This window comes from Lissotriton helveticus, chromosome 3_1 (assembly GCF_964261635.1).
Source record: "Lissotriton helveticus chromosome 3_1, aLisHel1.1, whole genome shotgun sequence".
In the NCBI taxonomy this organism is placed as follows: Eukaryota; Metazoa; Chordata; class Amphibia; order Caudata; family Salamandridae; genus Lissotriton; species Lissotriton helveticus.
This window is the reverse complement of record NC_136061.1, coordinates 483,455,145-483,478,849: the sequence shown is the minus strand read 5'-3', so window position 1 is coordinate 483,478,849 and position 23,705 is coordinate 483,455,145. Positions and strand designations below refer to the sequence as shown.

At 43.7% G+C, this 23,705-nt stretch overlaps 1 protein-coding gene across 1 annotated transcript in view; it reads left to right on the top strand.

Moving 5' to 3' along the window:
- COL5A2 (collagen type V alpha 2 chain) overlaps positions 1-23,705 on the top strand; it is a 383,714-nt gene that overhangs the window by 151,522 nt on the left and 208,487 nt on the right. Inside the window, exon 2 of the mRNA XM_078680359.1 lies at positions 14,859-15,115. Coding sequence (XP_078536485.1) covers positions 14,859-15,115 — 257 coding nt within the window. The remainder of the gene's footprint in view (positions 1-14,858; positions 15,116-23,705) is intronic.

Genomic DNA, 23,705 nt, shown 5'->3' with positions numbered 1-23,705 from the left:
TCCGTCTGGAAATCCCTCCAACCAGGCCCAGATATTGTCAGACCCCAAGACGTTACGACGTTACCTGCTCCATTCCAGTGCACCCCATCCCCCAAGTAATACAGTCCACCCCCGACACGCCCATGAGGTATCGTCTGCAACAGGGGGGGGCTCGAAACAGCTTGTCCAATTGTGTGTTGATCCTCTTTACCGAGTGATTCAACGCCCTGACCGAATCCCACGCCCGCCACTGATAGTAGAGGTATGAGTTGCGACCATACTACCGTGCAACCCGGGCAGATCCTGGCACTCCACCCTGCAGTTGAGATAATCCCCTCAATCAGAATGCGTCTTCCCAGTTTAGCCAAATCATTCTCCCCCAGGTGAAGTATCACCACTGACGGGGGAACGTGCCGGCGCGCTAACAGCCCTTGGAAGTAATCCCTAAACTGGTTGAAACAAAACCCCCCTTTCCCGAAGAATGAGATGTCCAGGAGACCCACCCGCAGTGGAGATGAGCTCATCACTGAGTATTCGCCTCCCAAGTTTGGCCAAGTCATTCCCCCCTAGGTGAAGTATCACCACTGACGGGGGGTCGGGCTGCTGCGCTAAGAGTCCCTGAAAGAAGTTCCTGAAGTGACCGAGGCACAGACCCCCAAACCAAATCTTCCCTGTCCCGCGTCCAGCCTGTTGCTTGTGCTGGCACGTTGTAGCTCCTCCCCTTCCGGTGATGCGTTCCTCCCCTGCGTCACAGGTTTGGGAAACTGCAATAACCAGGAAAAAGAGACCAAGAAAAACCTGGGGGACAATTCCCACTTCCACCATAGGGAATGGGTAGCACTTACACCTGCCAGCAATACTTGGGCCCTTGGTGTCCTCTTTCTCGATGAATGCTTCCCTTTTGTCGTCCACCCGCTGCTGATGTTGCAGTGTGGAGCAACCCCTCCGATATCCGCCATGAACCCAGCCGTGGCTGACGTAAGCATCCTCTGGGCTGTCCACCTGTTGCAGCTGTTGTGATGTGGAGCACTCCGGGTATCCACCATGGACCCGGCCATACATAAAAATGGAAAGATAAACACACACCATTAGTGTTTCTGGCGATAACTGCTGTCCACGTGCTAGTCTTACATTACCCTCAGTTGCTAAGTTTTAGATACGATTAGCGCCAGATGACTACTCATTAACACGTCGACAGTAAATGTTAAGCATAGCCTCAGTTTGTGCTCCATGTATTGCGATTGAATTAGTGCTACAGAGATTGCCCTGTAGAACGACCTCTATTAGGAGTAATATCCCGTGTGCCGTACAGTGTCCTGCGGCAGTGTCACCCTATCCCGTGTGCAGTCCAGTGACCCTAGTGGCATTGCCACGGCACATTTATGGCTCCTAAACAATTCTGCCGTAAACCAGGACATCACCTTCTGTTCCTGGTGTTCCACCCATTTTTTGCATAGGATCTATGTGTGACACAAGACAGTCTACTTACCAGTGCAGCATCACAGTCTTTGGCTAAAACAATTAGCACAGCCCTAACTCCGCCAGGCCATAAGCTGGCCCAAGGGCCTTTTTGGCTCGCCACTTTGGCTTCTGGGAAATATCATCCTAGCCAACCGGACATGATCACATGCATCCCCAGAACTATGTGATGCCGCAACTAGTCCTTCTACAGGCTCTAGGCCCCATCTCTATGCCATTCGTTGTTCCCCTACCACATTATTAATATATGGCTTTGGTACACCCCTAGAGCTCCACGTATATGGTGCTAAATTACTGTATGCTTTTAGCCTCGGAAAGGAACTCAAGGGATGTGTGTGGAACAAATACATATATTTGTTATACACCTGTTCTTTTTTCATTTACTCATTCATGAGATTATAGACTGGTAAAACACGCTGCTCTACATTCCCTAGAGCTCAACGTATATGGTGCTAAATTACTGTGTGCTATATAAGTTTTCATACTGTAAGTGTTCGCCTCAAATCTCATCATAGGCTCCACGTATATTGTGCCAATTTACTTGTGTTTCAAATAAGTTTACTGACTGTAATTTCTTGCTCTTAGCCTCGGACAGGAACTAAAGGGGTGTGTTTAGAACAAATACATATATTTGTTGTTATACCCCTGTTCTTTCTTCATTCAATCATTCATGAGATTAAAGACTGGTAAAACAAGCTGGTCTATATTCCCTCAAGACTTAGCCTGAGGCTGCACGCATTACAGCCAACCCTAGGATAGCTTACTAATGATGTTGACTTTAACCTATCATCCATGAAAGGTCGTTCGGACAGGTGCAATGTTTGGACTAGTGCAATTTCCCCCCTCGAATAGTGAACAGCACCTCATATGGTGATTACCTCCACAATGAAATAAGTCCATTGTTTTGGCTTTCTGCTTCGGTTTGACCTTGGAAACTGGCTCTCAGTCTCGTCAAGCCCTACCCCTAGGTGTCGTTACTCCCCAGGATGACCCCAAGAAAAGGTGGTATACCCTATTCGTGAATGGTTCCATGATTGTTCTAACTATCACCTAGCAGATACCAATGACAGTCTTTCTAGAGTGTCAAAATTTTTTTGACCTATGTCAATGGCTGTTCCTTGCGTAAGAGAAATAATGTAACTCACAACCCATGGTGGGGACCCGTCCCATCAGGGAGCTGCGTCTGCCTTGTGAATTCTACCCAAGTGCAACCTAAGCATTTTTAAAACGCCCAAGCCCCTTGTTGATGATTCCCCACCCCGCACGTGGATGCGATCCAGTTGATGGGGATCGGTGACTTTGTGTTTCAACGGGTCACAATGAATACCGTGAACACTGCCAGTGCTAGTTTAAGATAGAGTAAGTGCCACAGTTTTGGGGCGACTGAACTCTTAAATGCTCGAAAAGCTGGAAAAAGTGCTATTCTACCACATTTGTGTTGAAATGGTTACTGGTGAAAGAAACTTTTAAGGTACAAGTCTAATTTCGGCCAGGAAAGGCAGCAGCATGCCCCCTAATATCCTTAATGTAAACAATATAACACAATAATATACCCCAAGTAATATAACAAGAAACTTAAAATTCTACAGGGCACAGCATCCCGAAGTAGTCAAAACTGAATCCAACCCAACAGCTATAGCCCCAGCGCAGTATTTTTTGCAATAATGAAGTACCAACACTGCAACACAAAAAATTAGCAGAACACATCACCTTCACCTTAAAAATGTCACCCAATTCGGTAACAACAAACCCTGCCTCAATTTACTACCAAGGACATAACAATGTTCTGTGATCTGGGACATTCTGGTGTGTGTTTACAATTACTTCACGCTGTTTAACAGCTTTATCTTAAACGAAGGGCATTTATATGTGCTTCAATCTCTCGCAGTGCGTATTTCTTCTCTTCCTGCGCATTTAAAATTGGGGGTTTTGACCTTGAGCAGACGTCTGGATTTCACAATTCCCTGCTTTAACATGAAGGCTGCTGCATAAATGTTAATGAATCAGACCCTTTTATCGGGATTGCCTACGCTGTCAATAGCATAGTGTATAGTTCATTACCTGATATTGAAATGCTGTGTGTTAGAAAACAACTGACCTGCTACAGCCTTTCCAGCCCTTTCCTGAACCCCAGCAGGATTGTTAGCTAGATCAATCCTCTCACTTTGCAGTAAGAGAAATAAATGCGAGTCACTCAGGCTTCCAATAAGCAGCAATATGTCAGAAGACAGTCTGATATTTGCCCTCCGTCTTTGAATGCACAGCGAATTTACCAAGATAGACACACCATATAAAAGGCATCTCTTTATTGCTTGTTCACCTTCTGAACTCCAGCAAGATTATTTTGTGGGGGTGCTGCAGTACCCCTACTTTCACCGCCTATTGGTGCAGGGCATCTAAAAATATGTATTTTAAATCAACTTCAGTGCCCACATAGGGCTAGGCTAGTACCTGGTATATAAATGTAGCAGTACAGTACGATACAAAAGGTGGGAATACACTACATAGACGCATTTAACACCACATTGTCTACATACTTAGTTTGCGTGCGTCTTGTAACTGGAAAACGGGCTCCCACCCAACAGGGACCGTCGGCTTTTATTTCCTACCTATGCCACAGTTTTGCTGAAAATGTGGATACCCTAGTTTGCCCTTCCTGTGCCCTCCCAGAGCTCTTTGGCTGCCCCTCACGTTTATTTCATCGGGGAATAACATTGGAAAAGGCCTCTGCGTCACCCGGACACAACGTTCCAGCCCTATGATCCCCTTTCACAAAACATAATTTACTGGAATCGAGATTATCTGTCTCATTAAACACTAGAACTCTAGAACTCCCAGAATGCTCCGATTTATTCAATTAAACCCCGGGACGATAGAGAAGCTGTCCTGGTGACATGTATTCATCAGCTAAACTTCTCCTCCAGCTCCCACACCCATGGCCCTTGCAATAATAAGGAACAGCGAAATGCCAAACTATCATCCACCTCGGGGCTGCGAATTCAAACACGGTGCATTATGGGGGAGGATGTGGCTAACGGCCAAAGCGGCCGACTTCAAGGAGCTGGGGAATGTATTGCCTGGAATTGAGAAACGTATTCTCACCGTGGAATAAAACAGGAGCAGGTGTCGGACAACCCAGTTACAGGACAGAGTACAATCGCAACCCCCCGTCCACCTTACTGTTGCTGTGTGCCACTAAAAAACACCTTATAACAGCAAATTACAAAACTACCCTCTATCAGGACAATACTGGACCACCTATTCCCCATGCACTGTCCACCTTGTTTAGTGACATGAACAATAACTCACCTAATCATTAATGCACTAACATTTGCGAGAAATAGCCCCTCGTTTCACATACAATTGTACACAGGGGATTTAGCCTTCTCTTGTCAATATCAGTAGCATTCGTTAATTTTATAATACAATTAAGCTTTTTTAAATTGTAAGGTAATGCAAGCTTCTTAGAACAGAAAATTCTAAGCCCCCACTATATTAAGGTCTCCCTTCCAGGTCCTGCCCTGGTCGACCCTGCTTAGCTTCAGGCGCGGCAGATTATCCTACCAGGCGGGAACAAACCCTTTGTTCTACCCCGTTATCTATGCGGTTTTCAAATACGCCGGAATTTGTAAAGAAAAAACCGCTTCAGGCGTGACGGTCTATCTGACACTCATAGTACCGCGATATTTAATCGGGCTCCTCACTGTCTAAATAGGTATTTGCAGCAAGACAGCAGCTCAATTCCCCCGCGGCTCTACTCACTTTGTACCGCGTTCATAAGCGGCTTGTGCTGTTGGCGGTCTCGTGGCGTCACACCCAGTAGGACAACAAACCCCCCCGCAGCCTTACCCCGTCCCTCGCGAGTCCCGGAGCACACCTCCGCCGCGAGCTGATCCGCTGCTCGACAAATACCTGCTCCCTCCGTTTGCAATGAGCTGGCGCATTTCCTTCTTACGGCGAGCTCCCCGTCCCGGCACCTCTGCTGCCGCCTCGAGTCCACTGCCGGAAGACAAAAAACGGGGGAAAATCCAATCCTGCCGCCTCGCTGCCGATCCTGGCAGTCCCACGACGGCTAGCTCGAGGAACGAACCGCTTCGCTCCACCTAGAAGAAAAAGCGGGAAAATTAAATAAACAAAGAAGCCCCGAGCGCGGGGCACACCGTTCAGCGAGGGAGCGTCCAGGGACAAGGGGGTCTCCTGGGCGCTCCCCACCTCTTTATTCCCGAGGGGCCAGGCGGCCCCTCCTATAGCCCGCCCCCCCTGACCCGGACCTTCTACCTTGGATCCGGGTCAGGGAGGCCGCCGGCACGCCCCCACCGCCGAATGACAACAAAGGGGAACAGGGGGGGCGACGGTCGCCGCGCCGCCATGCGTGCGGGGGGGCCGAGGGCCCCCCCTTTTCAAATGTATCAAAATGTACGTTAAATTGTAACCCGAAGCCTGCACTTTTATGAGATTCCCGCACTGCTTTAAAGCACCACGTTAGACTGGACAGGCACTAAATATACACTTTTGCATTCTTTTCTGGTCCTTGCGCAACAGTTTCCACTGCTGTTAGATGATTAATCGCGCGTTGTCCGGAACAATATTCTCCCTTTTCCTAGATAGCAAACGTTTAAAACGGGAATATTTTTTTAGATAAACTGAATCTTTTCGCAGCTCTCTCGCTGTGGCATTTAAGAAAGGGTGCGGTCACTGGCGTTCAGAAGTGCACATCTGCTTTGAATTATTGAGGTTTTGATAGATTGGTTTTTACTGCCACCTAGTGGATACTTGATGAAAAATCTTGAAGTATTGCGACACAATCACCGTTGAGTCTCAGTCGAGAGTCAATTGGTTTAAGATTATTTAAAGAACCCCCTCGTCATAAGTGACATCCTGAAGTAGAATAGAACTGATTTGGGTTCGTTCAAGACTATCCTAAAACAACCGTGTACATCTTGTACTAAGAAAGAAACTTGAAGCACGTTTTCCTTCCTAATGTAGGGCCAGCCATAGGAATGAATGGTAAAGCCATAGGAATGAATTGTAAATGTACCCTGTTCATAGGTGTTTTTTTCATTTATGTTGTAGCGTCACAATCTCGCTGGCTGGATGTAACTGTATTGTGTTTGGATATTTTCTTTCATGTTAAGGTAACATTCCAGCATGCTAATCTTATGTAGTGAAGTTTTTCTATTTTGTGTCTTCGATTACTCGTTATTAGCCATCATTATTATTAGCCATCATATAAAGAGCCCAATTTCTATCGACCTTACATTTCAGATAACTTTTGGTGAAGCCTTAAAGCGGTGCCAATAGCACGTAGCACAGTGCAGCAGCTGCAAATGCTGTGCTGCGCGAGGAGAGAGCAGGAGAGTGACATATTTACAGAAATATGACAATGTCCTCCCCTCTCCCTAACGCTGGTGCAGAAATGTGCGGCTGTGCATCACAGACACACCTTTGCACCACAGTGTAAGGGAGTCTCCATAAGTCTAGCATAGGTTTTGCACTGGAAGGATACCCTTCCAGTACATAATACAATGCTTAGACTCACTATAAACATGTTCGCACTTTGTATGTGTGCTGTACAGTACAGCACACATGCAAAGTCGGAAAATGAAAGGAGGAAAAAAGCATTTCTTCTTCAAAGCGCCTTTCTGAAATGGACGCTATTTTCTGATGCTAAATCTTGTTTACAATTTTAGTACATAGAACTTAGCAAGAGAAACCTTGGTTGTTTTAACGGGAACGCTCTTGGCGCTGAGTAATACAAAGCAGCGCTATGTGATCCTTTAGGTTATTTTCAAATGATTTTCCAGTGTAAAACAGGTTTATTGTCGGAAAGTACATAGATGAAAAAGATTTTCAGGGTTGTTTTGCATCACTTTTATGACATAAACATGGCGTTAAATCTTAATAAATAAAACCCTGAGTGTTGCCTAGCACCAATGTAGGCACCCTTATGCCATGGTGCAAGGATGCATGCATTACAGGCATGGTTGTTTTTGTGCAGGATTTTCCTCTTTCTATATATGCTGCAGACTGCAGCACACATAGAAAGAAAAAATAACAAGGACAAATAAAGATACTTCTCCCCGCTCTGCCTCTAATATGAAAGTGTTCCTTTTTGACGCAACCCCCTCTCACTAACCTTAGTAAAACTGGGATTGCGTCAAAACTCATGCGTGGTTCATGGAAACACACACGCTCCACCCATGGAGCACCTCCCCAATTCAGAGTAATGCAAGACAACAATTCGCACTACCTTGCGTAACTATGGATATGCAGAGCCACACCAGGTGGCTCTGCAGGGCTTAGTAAAGTCCACTAAAGAGCTGCATAGCCATGCATTACCTTGCACGGTGCAAGTGCAATGCAAGCCCTTTGTAAATCTGGCCAGAAGGCCCAGGTAAACCTTCTTACCACCAGCAAGCACCAATGAGAAGACCCCGGAGTCACTATATCTTGTGGTCTTTGAACCCTATTTTCCTATAGTGGTGAAAATGCTCAACTACATTTACCACCAAATATTTTGGTGGAGAATCAACAAAACCCCTCATTAAGATGTCTTTAAAATCAATATTTTGTCGTCATTATCATTGGTCTAAAGTGACTAACATGTACAATGTGTTCAAAATTCCTTCTACCTAAGTGCAGGCGAGCCCTCATCGCTTTGTAGAACAGTCTCTAAATATTGCCAAGTTTTACTGCTCTAATATGTTTTTAAAAAGATCACTTGGTTCGTATTTCTGTGAGAGAACAGCCATAGGCCTCCGCATGGTATCTGCTGATATGTAAGACAATAACTTTTCTTTACAGAACATTAAGACCACTGTTTGCCATTTCGCAGCTCTCTAAATAGTAGATGTAACCATTAACCCATTAAATGGTGCTCGATTTATTCATACTGTAAAAATTAATGGCTGGTTTGGACCTAACAGAATTTAAATGCATAACATGAACTTCTCAGACAGATACCAGCAACAAGAACTTAACTCAATGAGCCATGTTGTTGACTTTAAAACACTTCATTCAATCATCCAGCCATGTCTTCCAGTTAGCTAGCTCGATGCAGAGTGCAGCAAAAATAGAGAAGGTTCAATACACATTGCACATATGCACAGGGGAGGGGAAATGCTCAAATTGTACCTCATCTGTGGCACCAAAATATGGTGAGTCAGCCTTGTTGCTGGACTCAAGCACTGATTGGTGGGGCTCTGAGATACTGCAAGCTAATGGGACCAGCACCATGACAAGGCACCAGACTCCTTTGGCATTTCTAGTGCTTCTGACAAGCAGATCCTTCTGCACTGGCAGATGGCTCAACTGCAGTAGTAGCTGGTGTTGTGGAAGAGTGGCTTACCAGTAGGCGGCACCGTTGCACTCCTCTGCTCCTCGTCTTACAGGCAGAGACTCCCAGAGTCCACTGCAGCCAATCTCAATGAGAGCAGCATCAGGATTAGCCTGAGCGCTGTCGATTTACGCTCCCATTGAGACTGAGAGCCTGTGCCTGCTCTCTCCAACCCCACGCAGCTCGGAATGAAGGCATCTTCAGTGAGCATGATGGTTTGGCTGGCCTTAGGCAGCCGGCCGGATGTATGGCATTACAACACATGCTTTTACCACGCATGCCTTTACAACGCAGTTTTTACAACGCATGCCATTACAACGCATAGTGCTTTGGGGCGCTGGATAGTGAATAGTTTAATTTACTATTCCAACTCCAGTCCCCGTGGATAGTAGGGAAGGTGTTGGATAGTAAATTAAATCTGTTCCCTATCCTAGAGCGCCCCCCAGCTCAATGCGTTGTAATGGTTTGCGTTGTAAAAGTTGCTATGTAAAAGCACTGCGTGGTAAAAGTTGCGTGGTAAAGGATGTTTCCAAGCCGGGCAAATCATTGTGCACCCTGATCACAGTGCACTACCACTCCTCCTGCACCTATCACTCGCATTGCCCCGCCCCAAAGACTTGTCAGGAAAGGAAAAACAAAATGATATTAAAAAGTGTTTATTAACATTTTATTTTTCCTTTTCTGCCGTTTTGAGGTAGCTGGTAGGGAGGGGGTGGGGGTGACGCTCCTCGGTGATAGCGGTGTAAGAGGTGTGGCGCAGCAGCCAGGGTGCCTGACTCCGGACTACGGGGTTCACAGTTTGATCCCCGTGCTGGCGGCAGGTTAGCCCAGCACCATGTGACTCTGGGCTATAGCTCGCTCAATCTTCCTGAGGACCCCCAGTGCCGGGACATGACTTCGGAGGTAGCTGTGTGCTTTACAAATACTGGTATTTCATTTCATAGCGGCGGAGCCGCAGCTGCTTAACTGGGGTGCCTGGGTGGAGGACGACCGTCAGCTTGGGGTTGGTGAGAGTTCACCACTCTTTCTCAAGACATGCCCTGCACCTGGCCAAGCATGCTCGGATTGGCTTGGAGATTTGTTGATGCCTCTGTTCCTGAAGAGGGGTTATGCCACTTTCGAGGTGGGTGTAGAAGAAGATCAATTCCTACCATAGCCGCCAAACTCTGTTCACCTATAAACCAACCACTAACTTCGACTCCTGGGTTTAGCAGCAGCCGGCAGAGGACAGATTAGAGGCAGAGAATAGGCCGAGCCATTGCCAACCACGAGGGCTCTGCCCCAGTCACTGCTATGTCTCTAACAGCTGAGAGCAGGTTATTGCCTTCCTGCAACCGAAGTTAAAGTGGGGCCAGAAATGTATTCCAGCTATTGGCTGCAGAGATCCCACGTTTGGCAATGGCTGCTGCACAGATGGATGGAGCAAGAACACGATGTTCAGCCACTGGTTTAAACGCAGTTTTATATAACATTTTTCACACAGATGTTTCCCCAAAATGCTAAGAAGGCAGTCAAGTAGAAAAAAGAAAACCTGCTTCTGATGCAGTGTATTTTTTGTGAACAAAAGATATAATACTTCTATATCAGTGATATCCTATATGTTATTTTGCTATATTTTATCAATATCTATTGGTTATTTTCAGATGTACATATACATTACAGAAAAGAAATCTATAAGAGAGTTAATCCTGAAAGTATTTGACCTATATTTAAATTTTTTGGCACATTTCTAAGTGAGAAATGTAAGACTAGTAAATTATTGCTAATGACCTTATTGGAAGTAAAGGGGCCTGTTTACAGATTTGGGTGCTGACTTTTAGGTGCAACAGAAAAATCACCCTTCCATGTCACTTTTAGCACGTTTATAAAAAGTCTTGCGTCTTAGGAAAGAGCACATTAATGCTAAAGGGCATTCTGGTCTAAATTAATCATGAGTTGCCTTGAGAATGTCTTAATTATATTAATTCTTTGATCCATGCTATTGCTTTACTTATTGTTGATGCGCTGTAAGTCCCTATGCTTTCCTGGACACGATCATTAGGCTTTGTTTGAGTTTGGGCCTTAATGGTAACAATTTAAACATGATATATCTGATATTGCAAAACCTGCAGACATAAGAGGATATTTATCAATAGTTTGCTCCAACACAATTCTATGCAAAGTGAAGCAAAGCCATGCAAAGTATTGAAAGGGTATTTACCCCCTGGCGCAAAAAAAAATAAAGCTGTAATATTGTCCTTTCTTAGTGCAAATAGTGCTTTTACTGGTTTGCAACACTTTGCCTCAAGTGGGATGTTACGTTAGTGGTACTTAGGCATTCCAGTTTTCAGACCTGGATTTATGTCAGAAAATAAGACCTCCTTGCAGCAGGTGACGAGTTGGAGAAATATGCATAGGCTTTTCTCTTCTCTTCCCTGTGGCAGCACAGGGGCAGAGAGCAACAAGAGGCCATGTATAGTAAATATAGCTATGCTTTGGCCTCTTTCCTTTGGCAAACACAGCGCTGCTACTTTGGTTACTGCTCAGCATTGCCCTAGATTTTAGTAATTCTGCCCCAGAGTGTTTTATTTGCTCAGACAACAGATGTTGCCATTTGCAGCTACTTCATTATGTGGGATTTCAAACACTCACATCTTTGAGTAGTGGAGTTGTCAGTCATTTACTGAATTTGACTGGTGATTTTACCTGCAGAGAAAAGATGGCAGTCACTTAGGAACTGGAAGACAAGGCAGTCATATCTAATGTTCTGTCAGATCTGAACAGGGTCCTCACATATTTGTGTTCTAATCTCCGGGGCAGAATGTTTTCTGTCCTTGATCCATCATTTGCAGTGGGCCCAAAAATTCCAATAGATGTAATAGCCCCTGTTACTGCACACATCAGAATTTTATGATAAATTGCGCAGGTCAAAGTTTCTGACATTTGTTGGGTGAAAATGCTTGGTAAGTACCAACATCTGTGTGTTATTCCTCAAAAACTTGTGACAGACAATAATGATCATATCGGATTAATACTAAACACCTCAATGTCAATTTTTATCGAACTCGTATCTGATAGTGGCCATCTTGTAATGAGCACCTTAGCGTATGGTTGCATCATGCAGCTCCTTGAAAAGCATGCTCACTGTGGTGGGCTTGTTTGATATATAGATGTAGGGTGAACTTAATTATTTACCAGAACAGAGTGAAGAAATCACCTGAACTTAGAAATGTTTAGATACTTGTTGGAGGAGCTTTGAATAAATGATGACTCTTCTTTTATTTACTGGCAATTAATATGCTTTTGGTGCAAACTGGAAGTTAAAGGCGTTTATTATGAGTGCCCCGGTATTGAATACAATAAATATTGGGCATCAAAGTATTCACATTTTATTGGTTGTAGTAATTATTGATCAATCCAGGTTTTGCCCAAAAAATAAGACCTAATTTGAGAGTTTTGGTGCTACTACAGCCAGATCCACATATGCTGGTATTTACTAGGCATTTTTCCCAGTTTATCATCAAGTATGCCCTGCCATAATGTACATGTGGAATGTGGAAAACTGCAGGGGTGCAGTGTTTGCTGCAAAAGTCCCATTTCTGATATGTGTTGTAACAGGAGTTAGTGCGTGTATCTGAATTAACTTGGGTACTTGTAATCAAGGCTACTGTACTTATTGTTCTCTTAGATTTTGTTTTGATATCTACCTTAAATGAAACTAAACTTGAACGTCCTTTTAGCTGATCTTTATGTGCCTATGAAGCCAGGAGGGCTTTGCCATCTTGGAGCAGGATGCAGTCTGCTTGCACACTCCTAAAAGCGGTCCCGTGTGTAGACTGCTGCTAAGAGCCAATGAAACACCTTTTCAGAGACTTGCGTCACAGATCCAGCCCGTGGCAGTGTGCGCCTGCGCAGCTGAGTGTCACAGAGCATGTGGGCTGTCTGCTATGGATGTCAGTTTAGGGTGGCCACGGGTAGTAGCTCCTTTATGGTATGCCTGCCTGTCCTTGCTACCTCCGATCTCAATGGTCGAGATGGCAGTGACGTGGTAGGAACAGAACATTAAGGGGCTTCTTCTTTATGCTAAAAATGGCACACGTGATTGTAAGTTCATCAAACTGACCCCTAAGGTCATCCAGGAACCCCGGGCAAGCACCTGTAAGGATTCTGCCCAGGTTAGCGGATTGGATTCAAACTTTTATATTCCACCAATGAAGGATTATTTGTTGAACTGTAATTTAGGACTTTACCACACCGCAAATGTTACTTAAAACTTGGTGCCAAGGCTGTAGCCAGAGTTGTTGTAGCTTGGAGATCAGTGAGATATAGTTTAAAACATCGCCTGCTGATCTTCAAATTTTTTAACATAGAGTATAGGAACAGACTCGTACTGCATATTGACAAAACTAAGGGGCATATTTATAACAGAATGGTGGAGCGCAGCTTTAAGCTAAAATTGCTACTGCCACTCTCTGCCATTCTGAAAATGCAGGGATGTGCCGCATTTACAATGATATGGCGCACCCCTACATTTTCCCTAGCAGTGGCGCTACATTCAGCTGCCAAGCACAAATGCAGGCACCAGATTCCAAGGGTGCCTTCATTGAGGGAAGGATTGTTCCTGCACATAAACAACCACTAATGGTGACTTGTAACTCCTATGTATGCTGCACAATGCAGAAGTTGCAAATCATCATTTTTTTAATGATTGTTAATGTGCAGGAAGGGACATCGTTCATGAGATTTGCTGGTTCTCTGTGTGCTACACAATGCAGCACACATAGAAACAGCGAAAATTTAGAGAAATTAATAATTTCTCCTCATTTCGCCATGTTAAGACCAGGTTATATTTGGCCTTAATTTTGGCACTGTCCCATATTTACACCAACCTTGTAAATAGGGGCCAGCATAAAAATTAATGGGTGTTGTGGCAGAATGTTCACCGCAACACCCATTGCCCGCCCCTTTCACACTAAGTGTAGCGTGAAAGGCTGCTTTATTTACAAGGTGGCATTAAGCCAAGGCACCTTGTAAATAAGGCAAAGGTTTATCACCACAGGAACGTCACAAAAAAGTGACGCTCCTGTGCTATAAGCCCTTGTAAATATGTCCCTAATTTTCTTCAATGAGGCATGGTGTGATGTGAAAGGAAGCAGAGACTGCAGTTGGTTTCACTTCCTTCGAAATTCTGCCCATCGTTTTGTGCAGCCTAATCAACGACTGTGACACTCTGAGGGTGACAGTGTATACAAAAAGCTATTTCAGGAGAACAGAATAGTTCAAATGCCCTGCAGGACTGCTGGCAGGTGAATGTGTCAGGTTCCGCTGACAGTAGTGAAGGAAATAACTGACTAACCTATCCACCACTTAAATTACTTTCTTATTTCACTATACTAATTCGACACTAATCCTTTATGGGTCCCGGAGTAGCTTGCTACTCGCTGAAAAGCGCTTTCACGCCTCGTCAGGGGTAGTAAGCGTTATAGAAATGCAATGACAATACAATAGAATACAATAGCTATGTACCTGTGCCGAAGTGATGGTTTAGTGAATGCAAATCTAAGCATGCATTGCCTGCCTGTAACTTCGGACATAACACTTGTACGTTCCTTGCACAGAGAACTGATTCAGCATTATTCTATGGGTAATAGCCTCTCATTTAAGTGCAGTTTCCGTGATTGCAGCCGCTACTGCTTTGGACTCTCTGGGATGACCATTAGCTCTCATATCAATGATTGCTTTTGAGAATTAAGGCATTTCAAATCTGATTTTTGCTATGTGCCATGCAATATTCTTTTGGTGAGTCACATAAACAAGTCCCTATCACCCGTGTCTTCATTGCTCCAGCTTACATTTTATTGTTCCTCCTTTTACTGTCTCTCTCATCTACACTATTCAGTTGCCTTGTAAGTACTCATTTGTCTGATCTTTGATTAGCAAAAAAGACATGTCTTCCAAAAGTTATTAGATTGATCCATACATTGAATGCCTTTGACCTTTGTCCTGATCCTTTTTAGAAACCATGCTGTGGAAATATTTGTCAGTGAATCCAGATCGTGCTCTGAGCTCTTCGTTTTCATTTCAGCAGATATAGGTAATGCCTGCAGGCAAGACGGCCTGACGTACATGAACCAAGACATCTGGAAACCCTCACCATGCCAGATCTGCGTCTGTGACAGCGGAGCCATCCTCTGTGATGAGATCCAGTGCCCTGACGTCACCGACTGCGACAGGCCCGAGATCCCCAGTGGAGAATGCTGTCCAGTGTGTCCGAACACTGGGGGTGGAAACATACCCTTTGGAGGTCAGTCAGACAAGGGTTGCATGGGCCATTCGTTGGGAGTCATATTTGTGTCCTTAAACATAAAAATGCATGTGATTTTTTAAAAAAAGATGTCATTTTCTGTTGTCATAAAAGTGTACATGGCAGCTGCAACTACATCACCCCATTGGAGCCCGCACCAAGGGCTAAATGGGTCATTAAAGCCCCTCTATCTGAGTTTTAATTGTGATTGTTCTCTGTTTGAAATTTCCAGTACTAACATGTTAAGGAACTTGTCATTTCAGATTAAATGGACTAGTTTAGAGAATGATGGACTTGGTTTTTAAGTCTGACAATGAAAGGTGGTCCACTTCAGTAAAAGGGAATTCATATGGATTCTGAAAATATTGTAATACAAGTATGCACCTAAATATTATTACGTATTTTTGTTCAGGTATGACTTGATAAAGACATTTACAGTGAACTGCATTTAGACTGACTGTGCATTCATTATCAGTTGGTCATTAGTGCCCATCAGTGAAGTTTATTTCACAAAACCCAAATCACAGCGAGACAAGAGAGTAAAAGACCCAATAGCAGTAGGTAGTTACTTTTATTTAGTAGAAGATCCTCACTTACATCAGCTGCTGATTTGAACACTGTTGTCAGGTATCCAACCTAATTCAATCTTACGATATTACACAAACCCCTTAGCCCACTTTCTCTACCAACCCAATCAATACTACTAGAATTCTTCAATGATGATGATGTCCTTAAACCTGCCCTTCCAACATACCAGGACTGTTTCAAGACTACCTGTTTCACCTCACAATGCACAAGGTCTGTTTCAGTGGTTGCAGTTGTGTCCCTAAATGTTCTAGAGTCCAAGATTTTCAGTTATTATATTTATGACTCTGTTTTTATGTGAGCCAAAGAATTCTGATAAAGTAGGTCATTAAAGCGGAATTGGACAGAGTTACTATTTCCTCAATGTTCTTATTATTGTTGTGTGTCTGTCCTTATATGACCAGGTATAACTATAAGTGAACCTGCAGGAGGGGTTATAATTGCTAATTTCCATGCCCAACATTAGTTCAATGATCCATAATTCTTAACACCTACTAAAAGTTGTAGAGGTGATGGCAGCATTTTATTTAATCAGGGCATTGTTTCCATACAGCTCAGTGAGGCCACATGTCACATTTTTCTGTGGCCTATTGATGTATTATGATGGTATTTCCATTGTAGCAGGATGACACCTTGCATAACTTTCTTAGAAAAATTCAGTATTAATTACTGATTACTGATCGTGGCTAACATGAAATAATTGTGCCATGTCTGTGAGTTAGTCTTTGGACTAAAATCACAATATGCAAGTGTTAGAACAGGGGGTCTCTAATTGGCAGAGGTAGATACCTTTGACCAAATTTGGACCCTTGCTTCTAGTCAGGGTAGCCTGGCACGAGCAGACAGGCTTATCTCAGAGGCAGTGTGTAAAGCCTTTGTGAACACATACAGTAATACAGTGAAAACACTACAAATAAACACCACACAAGTTTAGAAAAATAAGTATTCTTTGCTAGACACAAGACGAAACAACAAAAATCCACAATACTGTAATCAAAAATAGGCTTTAAAATGGTAGAAAATAGTTCAGTTCAGTGTTGATGGTAAATGCAACACTTTACTCTCAAAGTACCTTTGATGCGTCACACAATGCAACAAAAGGGTCGCAGGGAAGGTGATGCTTGCTTCGGGGGAGGTAATGCGTTGGTTCTTTACTGCAGCGCAGGGGAGGTGATGCGTCCGTTACTTACTGGAGAGGCGGTGATGCATCAGTTTCTTGCTGTGATCGGTGCGATGCGACAAGATGGCGTCGCGATGCGACAACGTTGGATGTGATGTGTGCATGCCAGACTGGCGTGTGGCGAACTCGGTAACTTCTGAGCCGCGACAGGCCCTGTGACACGCTTCTCCAGTGATGCGACAGCTACCTCTGCGAAGGCGACACGCTTCTCCGGTGATGCGACACGCTTCATCAATGATGCGACGGCGAACAGCTGCAGTGGCGGCGCTTCTTCGACGTTGCAATGGCAACTGCTGTGGCGGTGACACGCTTCTCCTTGTTGTGACGTGCTTCCAGCTTCCAGCGACTCACAGTCTCTTCAGAGGGCCCCAAACAACAGTAGGCACCTCTCTGCAGGCAGAATTCCACAGCAAGGGAATTCAGGGCAGCTGGGGATAAAGTCTTGTATCCATGAGACTTCAGGCAGGAGGCAAGCTCAGTTCAAGCCCTTTGAGATTCTTCTTTAAGATTGCAAAAGTACACACAAAGTTCCTTTCCTCCTTTCCTTGGCACATAAAGTAACCACTGCAGGCCAACCCCAACAGCACAGCACATGGGGAGTCTCCTTTCTTGCATCTTCCTTGGTTCTTTTCCTTGGCAAAGGTTTGTCTTGATTCCCAGAAGTGATCTAAAGTTCTGGGGTCTAGATCTCCTCTTTTATACACCAAAATCCGTTGTCTCTGAAGGCAGAGAGGGTCTGTACCTAGTCCAAACCAGTTCAGTGCAGTCCCGGAGCACTTTGTTTACAGGACTACTTCTTTCCTTTGACAGTGTGGGCCAGGGTCATCAGACACACACCAGGAGGTGGAGCCAGCATTGTGGAAGGCAGTTACAGCCTTTTTCAGGCCCAGGTGCAAGTCCTCCCACCACTTTACATGCAGATATGTCTATTCAGCCCTGTGCTGACTTACCCTTTCGCCTGGAGCCCCTCAACTCCTGTCACTCAAAAACCAGACAAGGAATACACAAACTAGCAGAGGCATGCTTGAATAGTTAGGTAAGAAAATACCTACTTTCTAAAAGTGGTATTTTCAAACACAGAATGTTAAAACCAACTTCACTAAAAGATGTATTTTATCAATCTGAGTTCAGGCATACTAAAACTCGAATTTCTACCTAGTTCCCTGAGTCAGTTAGGATTATAAGATGTTATAATCAAACTGCCCATTCTGGCCTATGGGGAACAAGTAGCCTTGCAATAGTGAAAAACGAAAATGGCTGTAATTCACTACATGCCACACACATCAGGGCATGTCCTACCTTTTACCTACAATGCACCCTGCCCTTGGGCCTATTTTAGGGGTGAATAATATGTAGAAAAGGGAAGGTTTAGGGACTGGCATGTGAGTGCACTTGCCAAGTCGACATGACAGCTCCTGGCTGCACACAGGCTCTGCAATGGCAGGTCTGAGTCACATTTTACAAGCTGTTTCTGTGGGTGGCATAACCAGTGCTGCAAGCCCACCAGCAGTATTTGATTTACAAGCCCTGGGCACACATGGTGCACTTTACTAGGGTCTGACAAGTAAATCAAATGAATAAATCATGGAGTCACTAATCCAATATAATACTTTATAATAGGGAGCACTTGCACTGTGGCACTGAATAGCAGTGGTACAATGCCCAAAGCATCTATACCAGCAAAACACGTAGCAAAAACACAGGAGGCAACAGCAACAAATGGAAGGGAGACCAACGCCAATGGTGCCAGGTCTAACAGCAAGCAACTGTTTTATTAATGGGGGTCTCTAGTTGGCATGCACCTTTATCCAAGGAGGGACCCTTGCTTCTAGTCTTGGTAAGGGCGTTACACACTTTAGATAACCCCTGCTCACCCCCTTGGTAGCTTAGCATGAGCAGACAGGCTTATCCCAAAGGCGACGTGTAAAGTATTTGCACTGCAAACACACAGTAACTCATTGAAAACACCACAAAATAACTACACCAATTTGGAAAAATAAAGTATCTTTAGCTAAACCAAACAAGACCAAAATTATAAAAATCCATCATACATTAATTAAATTATGACTTTAGAACAGTTATTTCAAAAATACAACTTTTAGAAACAAAATAGTCCACCTGGGGCTAATACAACGTCATGACAGGCATAAATCCAGAGTAAGGCACCGAACCCAAGTTGCTTGGTGTCGGGCACGAAGTCACATGCAACCCCAAACAACAGTACCTTAGAAAACATAGTCTATGGACCATGTCTAGTGTCGTGGAGGGGATGCGTCAGAGCCGAGGATGAGGCCGATTCCCTGGATGCCACGGGGGAGGTGCGGCATTGTGTCCTTGAGGAGGCAATGCACTGAGTCGAGTACAGGGGAAGTCAGTGGCATCAGAGGTGCGGCGTCGGTTCTGGTGAGACGATGCAAAGTCGAAGAGTTCATGAAGTCACCCTTGTCGGGGACGGGCTGTGCAATAATGGGATACAGGTGCTGGCTGTGATGAAGTCAGTGCGAGCGCTGGAATCCGCAAGGCCGATAACTGTAGGTGTCAACAGGCATTGAAGGTCGTCGGAGCTGAGGTGCAGGTGGGGCGGTGCATCGTGCACTTCATGAGCAGTGACCCTAGCCTCGGTGCAGGTCACAGCATCACTGGCGGCGGCGCTGATGGCGTCAGAGTTGGTTTTCTTGTTTTTTTTGGATATCGCTGTATCATAGTCTTTTGCACATGCAGTAGCACTTTATTGTAGGCTTTTGCACTTTTTTACAACGTCACTTTATAAATTGCGGATTTTGCACAGTCCCTTCTAGATTAAATCGTTATCTGTATTCCCTTTTTGCTGTGCTCGATGAATCTCTTCCCCTTTTCCTAATTCTCATGTCTGATATATATCTGTATATAGATGTCTTTCTTCTTTATTTATTTATTTAAAACTGTAAAGATGCATTGTACCACTGATTAACCATTGCTATGTTCAATAAAAAAAAAATTTAAAAAAAAGAAGTCAGTGCGAGCGCTGGAATCCGCAAGGCCGATAACTGTAGGTGTCAACAGGCATTGAAGGTCGTCGGAGCTGAGGTGCAGGTGGGGCGGTGCATCGTGCACTTCATGAGCAGTGACCCTAGCCTCGGTGCAGGTCACAGCATCACTGGCGGCGGCGCTGATGGCGTCAGAGTTGGTTTTCTTGTTCTGCAGCACCAACCACACAATTCTCAGAGCCCAGAAACTTGAATTGGTGCCCTTTTGAATGCAGGAGTCCACAGAGGAGTCCAGGTGCTAGTCAGTGGGTTTTTCCACTTATACTGCGCATTAGGAAAATTTGCAAGTCTTTCCTTGCTTTTGGAATCAGCCACATCTTTTGATATATAATAATATGTTCTCTAAGATGAAAAAAACTATTGGACTAATACATAGACTTACTGACATGTCATACCAAATGTGAGCAACAAAATATTGGAAATGTCCCAAACATGCAAATAATGACAGGATATTGTGTTATGGTTAAGATATTGTCCTAGGCAGTTCCAGGTCTATATGGGGGGGATTCCAGAACGCGCAAAGCGACATCAGTAATGGAATCTGGGGGTAGGAGCAGTTGACCACTGTTGTTGGCATTGAAGGTTGTGTGGTCCTGTATTTCCTGAGCTGATGCTAATGAACACCTACAAAGGATTGTGGAGTCCTAAACTGATTTCTAAGGCACGCCACAACATATTGCAAAGAGAACTTACCAGAAAATCGATTATTTCTATATTAATAACATTCTTTTTTATTTCCTTTGTAGGGAGAGGACCCAAGGTAAGCTATATGCTTCAAATTTCCATGTATTTTATTATTCTTATTTTATTTTATTTATAGTTTTCATTCAGCACTTCTCTTACCCTGAGGATATCAATGCACTTCACAATTATCTAAACTACACCACCAGGAAAGAAAGAAGAGATCGCAGTGAAAAAACTATAAAAATATGATGTGAAATGAAATAGAGAAAGCTAAAACCGAAAAGTAGATATATGCAATTCAACAACTATTCAAATTCTAGGGAGTGACAAAGCAAAAACTTCATTAGCCAGTTAGTCAGTAGCCAGTTTATGTTCCTGCTAAGAGTAATGTTTTTCTGACATTCGCTTGTGCTGTTTTACAGACATTAAATTGCCCTAATTTAATTTAAAGAACTGTGGGGCATATTACCAAGAAGTAGCGATATTTATCGCTAAATAGGCCTAGCGACGATTTTTTTATCGCTGAGCATCGTCGGAATTTATCGCTGAGATAACGTGTTACTAGCAACGTTTATCTCCAAAGCGATACATTTTCCGGCGATAGCGGCGAAATGCGTGAATATCGCTGAGAATACAGCGATATTCACGCATTAGCGACGAAATGCTCTTAGCCATGTTATCCACCTCCCATTGGATAACATGGCTAAGAACTGGTCTGGGCAGGTGTTAGTATTTGGAGATATTCGCGCTTAGCGCAAATATTTCCATCGCTACGCCTGCCTTGCGATGTTAGTGACTGTTTTCAGTCGCTAACAGTTTGGGTACGCCCACTTTGCATATCATTAGCGATACATTTCGCTAACATGCAAAGCGGGTCCCAAACCGCTCGCTATCACCAAAAAGCTGTCGCTAACTGCTGTTAGCGACAGCTTGCTAATAGGGTGATAGAATTATCGCCGCTTAGCGGGCGAAAACAGCCGCAAAGCGGCGAAAATTCACTATCGCCACCCTGGATAATATGCCCCCCAGTTTTTTCCAAAATGGTTTACAGAGTAAAAAACATCACCAAGTATAAAATTAGTAATGCCATGAACTAGTAAAGGAGAGGAACTAGTAAGGAAGGAACTATCAACAATCGAACTGTTTATTTGATTAACTGCAGGGTATCTCTAAACACTAATTTAGTTGAAAACTCCATAGAAATGGATACAATCAGGGAGTAGAGAAAGAGGGGGAGGGCGAAAGAGGGGGAAGAGAGCGAGAGAAATTAGAAATCCTTCTTGGACTTAGATAAGAGTCAAGCCGTTTCTTTGGGAGATGTTGACTGCTCGGGTCTCTTAATACGTCACGTGGCTTGTACCACATTGAGGAGGTATGAGTTGAATGACTTCAGTCGGATCTTTAACTGAGTCACCATAAACAAAGTGGGGCTCCCTCACTACAAGGATTTCTGAAGTGATTGTGTAAGGAGAGCGAGCAGTGAGAGACTGGGTCGTCCAAACAGGGTGAGGTAGCCACAGTCCACAACGGCAAGATCAGAATAGATGGGGTCTCCAGAATTTGGATGACTTTTTAAATAAAAGTGATTTAAAGTGAAAGTGAAGGTAGAGAGGTAGGGGACAAACAAGAACCACTATAAATGGAGTGAAAAGAGGACACAGAGTTACATCGGAGAGGGATGATATACAGGAGAGAGATTAGGAATACTTTTAAAACTATGCAGATAATACAGAAGTCAAAATTGAACCGAAGGGGAAGCCAAGGTTTAAAGGTGAAATAGGGGAGATGTGTTGCGAGGAGAGTTCCAAAAACAGACAAGTAGAAAAATCAAAGATAGATAGAAGTATAGGAGCAGCCTAGTCAGATCATTGTCCCTAGAGAAGAAAAGAACAATAGTTAAGACTGGAAGTTATTACTGTGAAAATTAGGGATATGAATGTCTGGAATGCCATAAGGTGTTGGGAGTGTAAAGTGACATAAAGTTGGTTTCTCCGTGTATGGGACAGGAAAGAGATGTGAAATGAAAAGGTGGAAGATAGAGGTTAAAGGTTACATCAAAGTTGCATCAAAGCTGCATAAAGAGTTGTGGTAAGAAAGGAAATGGTAGAAAGGGATGCATACGGAAGCTGGGCAGTGAGGGATAGCAAGAGACCTCCCCTCCTTTCTTGATATTCCCAAGGAAATGTACTAATGCTTTGGAAATGCTCTTGCAGTCAAAATACGTTTTACATGTATCATCTGTCCTTGTCTTTAAGTAATATATATATAGGGCAATACTTTGGAAACAGTTTACTTGACATTTTAGGTGTTTTGGTAAGCTAATATATTGACAATATACATTTCTTTTTTGATTAACAGGGTCAAAAGGGAGAACCAGGACAGATACCTGCTGTAAGTTATCTCAGTTGTTTGCTAGCCAACTGTACAAATAATTTGATCTAAAATTATTGAAACCTTTCCAATGTATTATTGCTTTGAGAAAATAAAAATGATGAGTCAAGTACTGTGACATATTGGCGTAATTGTATCTATTATTTAGATTATCACAACTGTTCCATGTATACTTATACTGTGACGTAGTATAGCTTTACATACAATTTAATTGACACATCCAAGTAACATTTTAAAGAGTAAAGGCATCCCATACCAGATTCCAAGAAGAAGACAGCGTGCTGAGGGTAGGCAAATCCAAATCTAGTGAAAAGAAGCATTGATACAAACAATAGATCTCGCCCTTAACATGCTTGCTCGGACCTATTCCCTGTGGCAATGCATGTTTGCTTTGGCATACCATCAGACCGAAAGCATTTCAAAATGACCATCCATTGCCGCGTATGAATACATGGACGGCAATCTTAGAGTGATTTTTGTCAAAACATACTTGTGAAAATGGCCAAGCAAGCAAGTGTAAACATTGATGATCATCTTATAATGATTTCTATTATAGTTTAACTAAATTAATTACATGATTTTCACTAATACATCATCATGTACACAAGCAGAGAAGGCTATCTTGCAATGTTGTTTGACAAACTGCAAGACAAATTATTATAAGATGGCTGCTGGAGAGTGTGTGCACACGTGCACACATTCTGATGGAAGGCCAGCATGCTGGTTTTTGTTTCTGTATTATATTGTTATTGTGTCATTCAA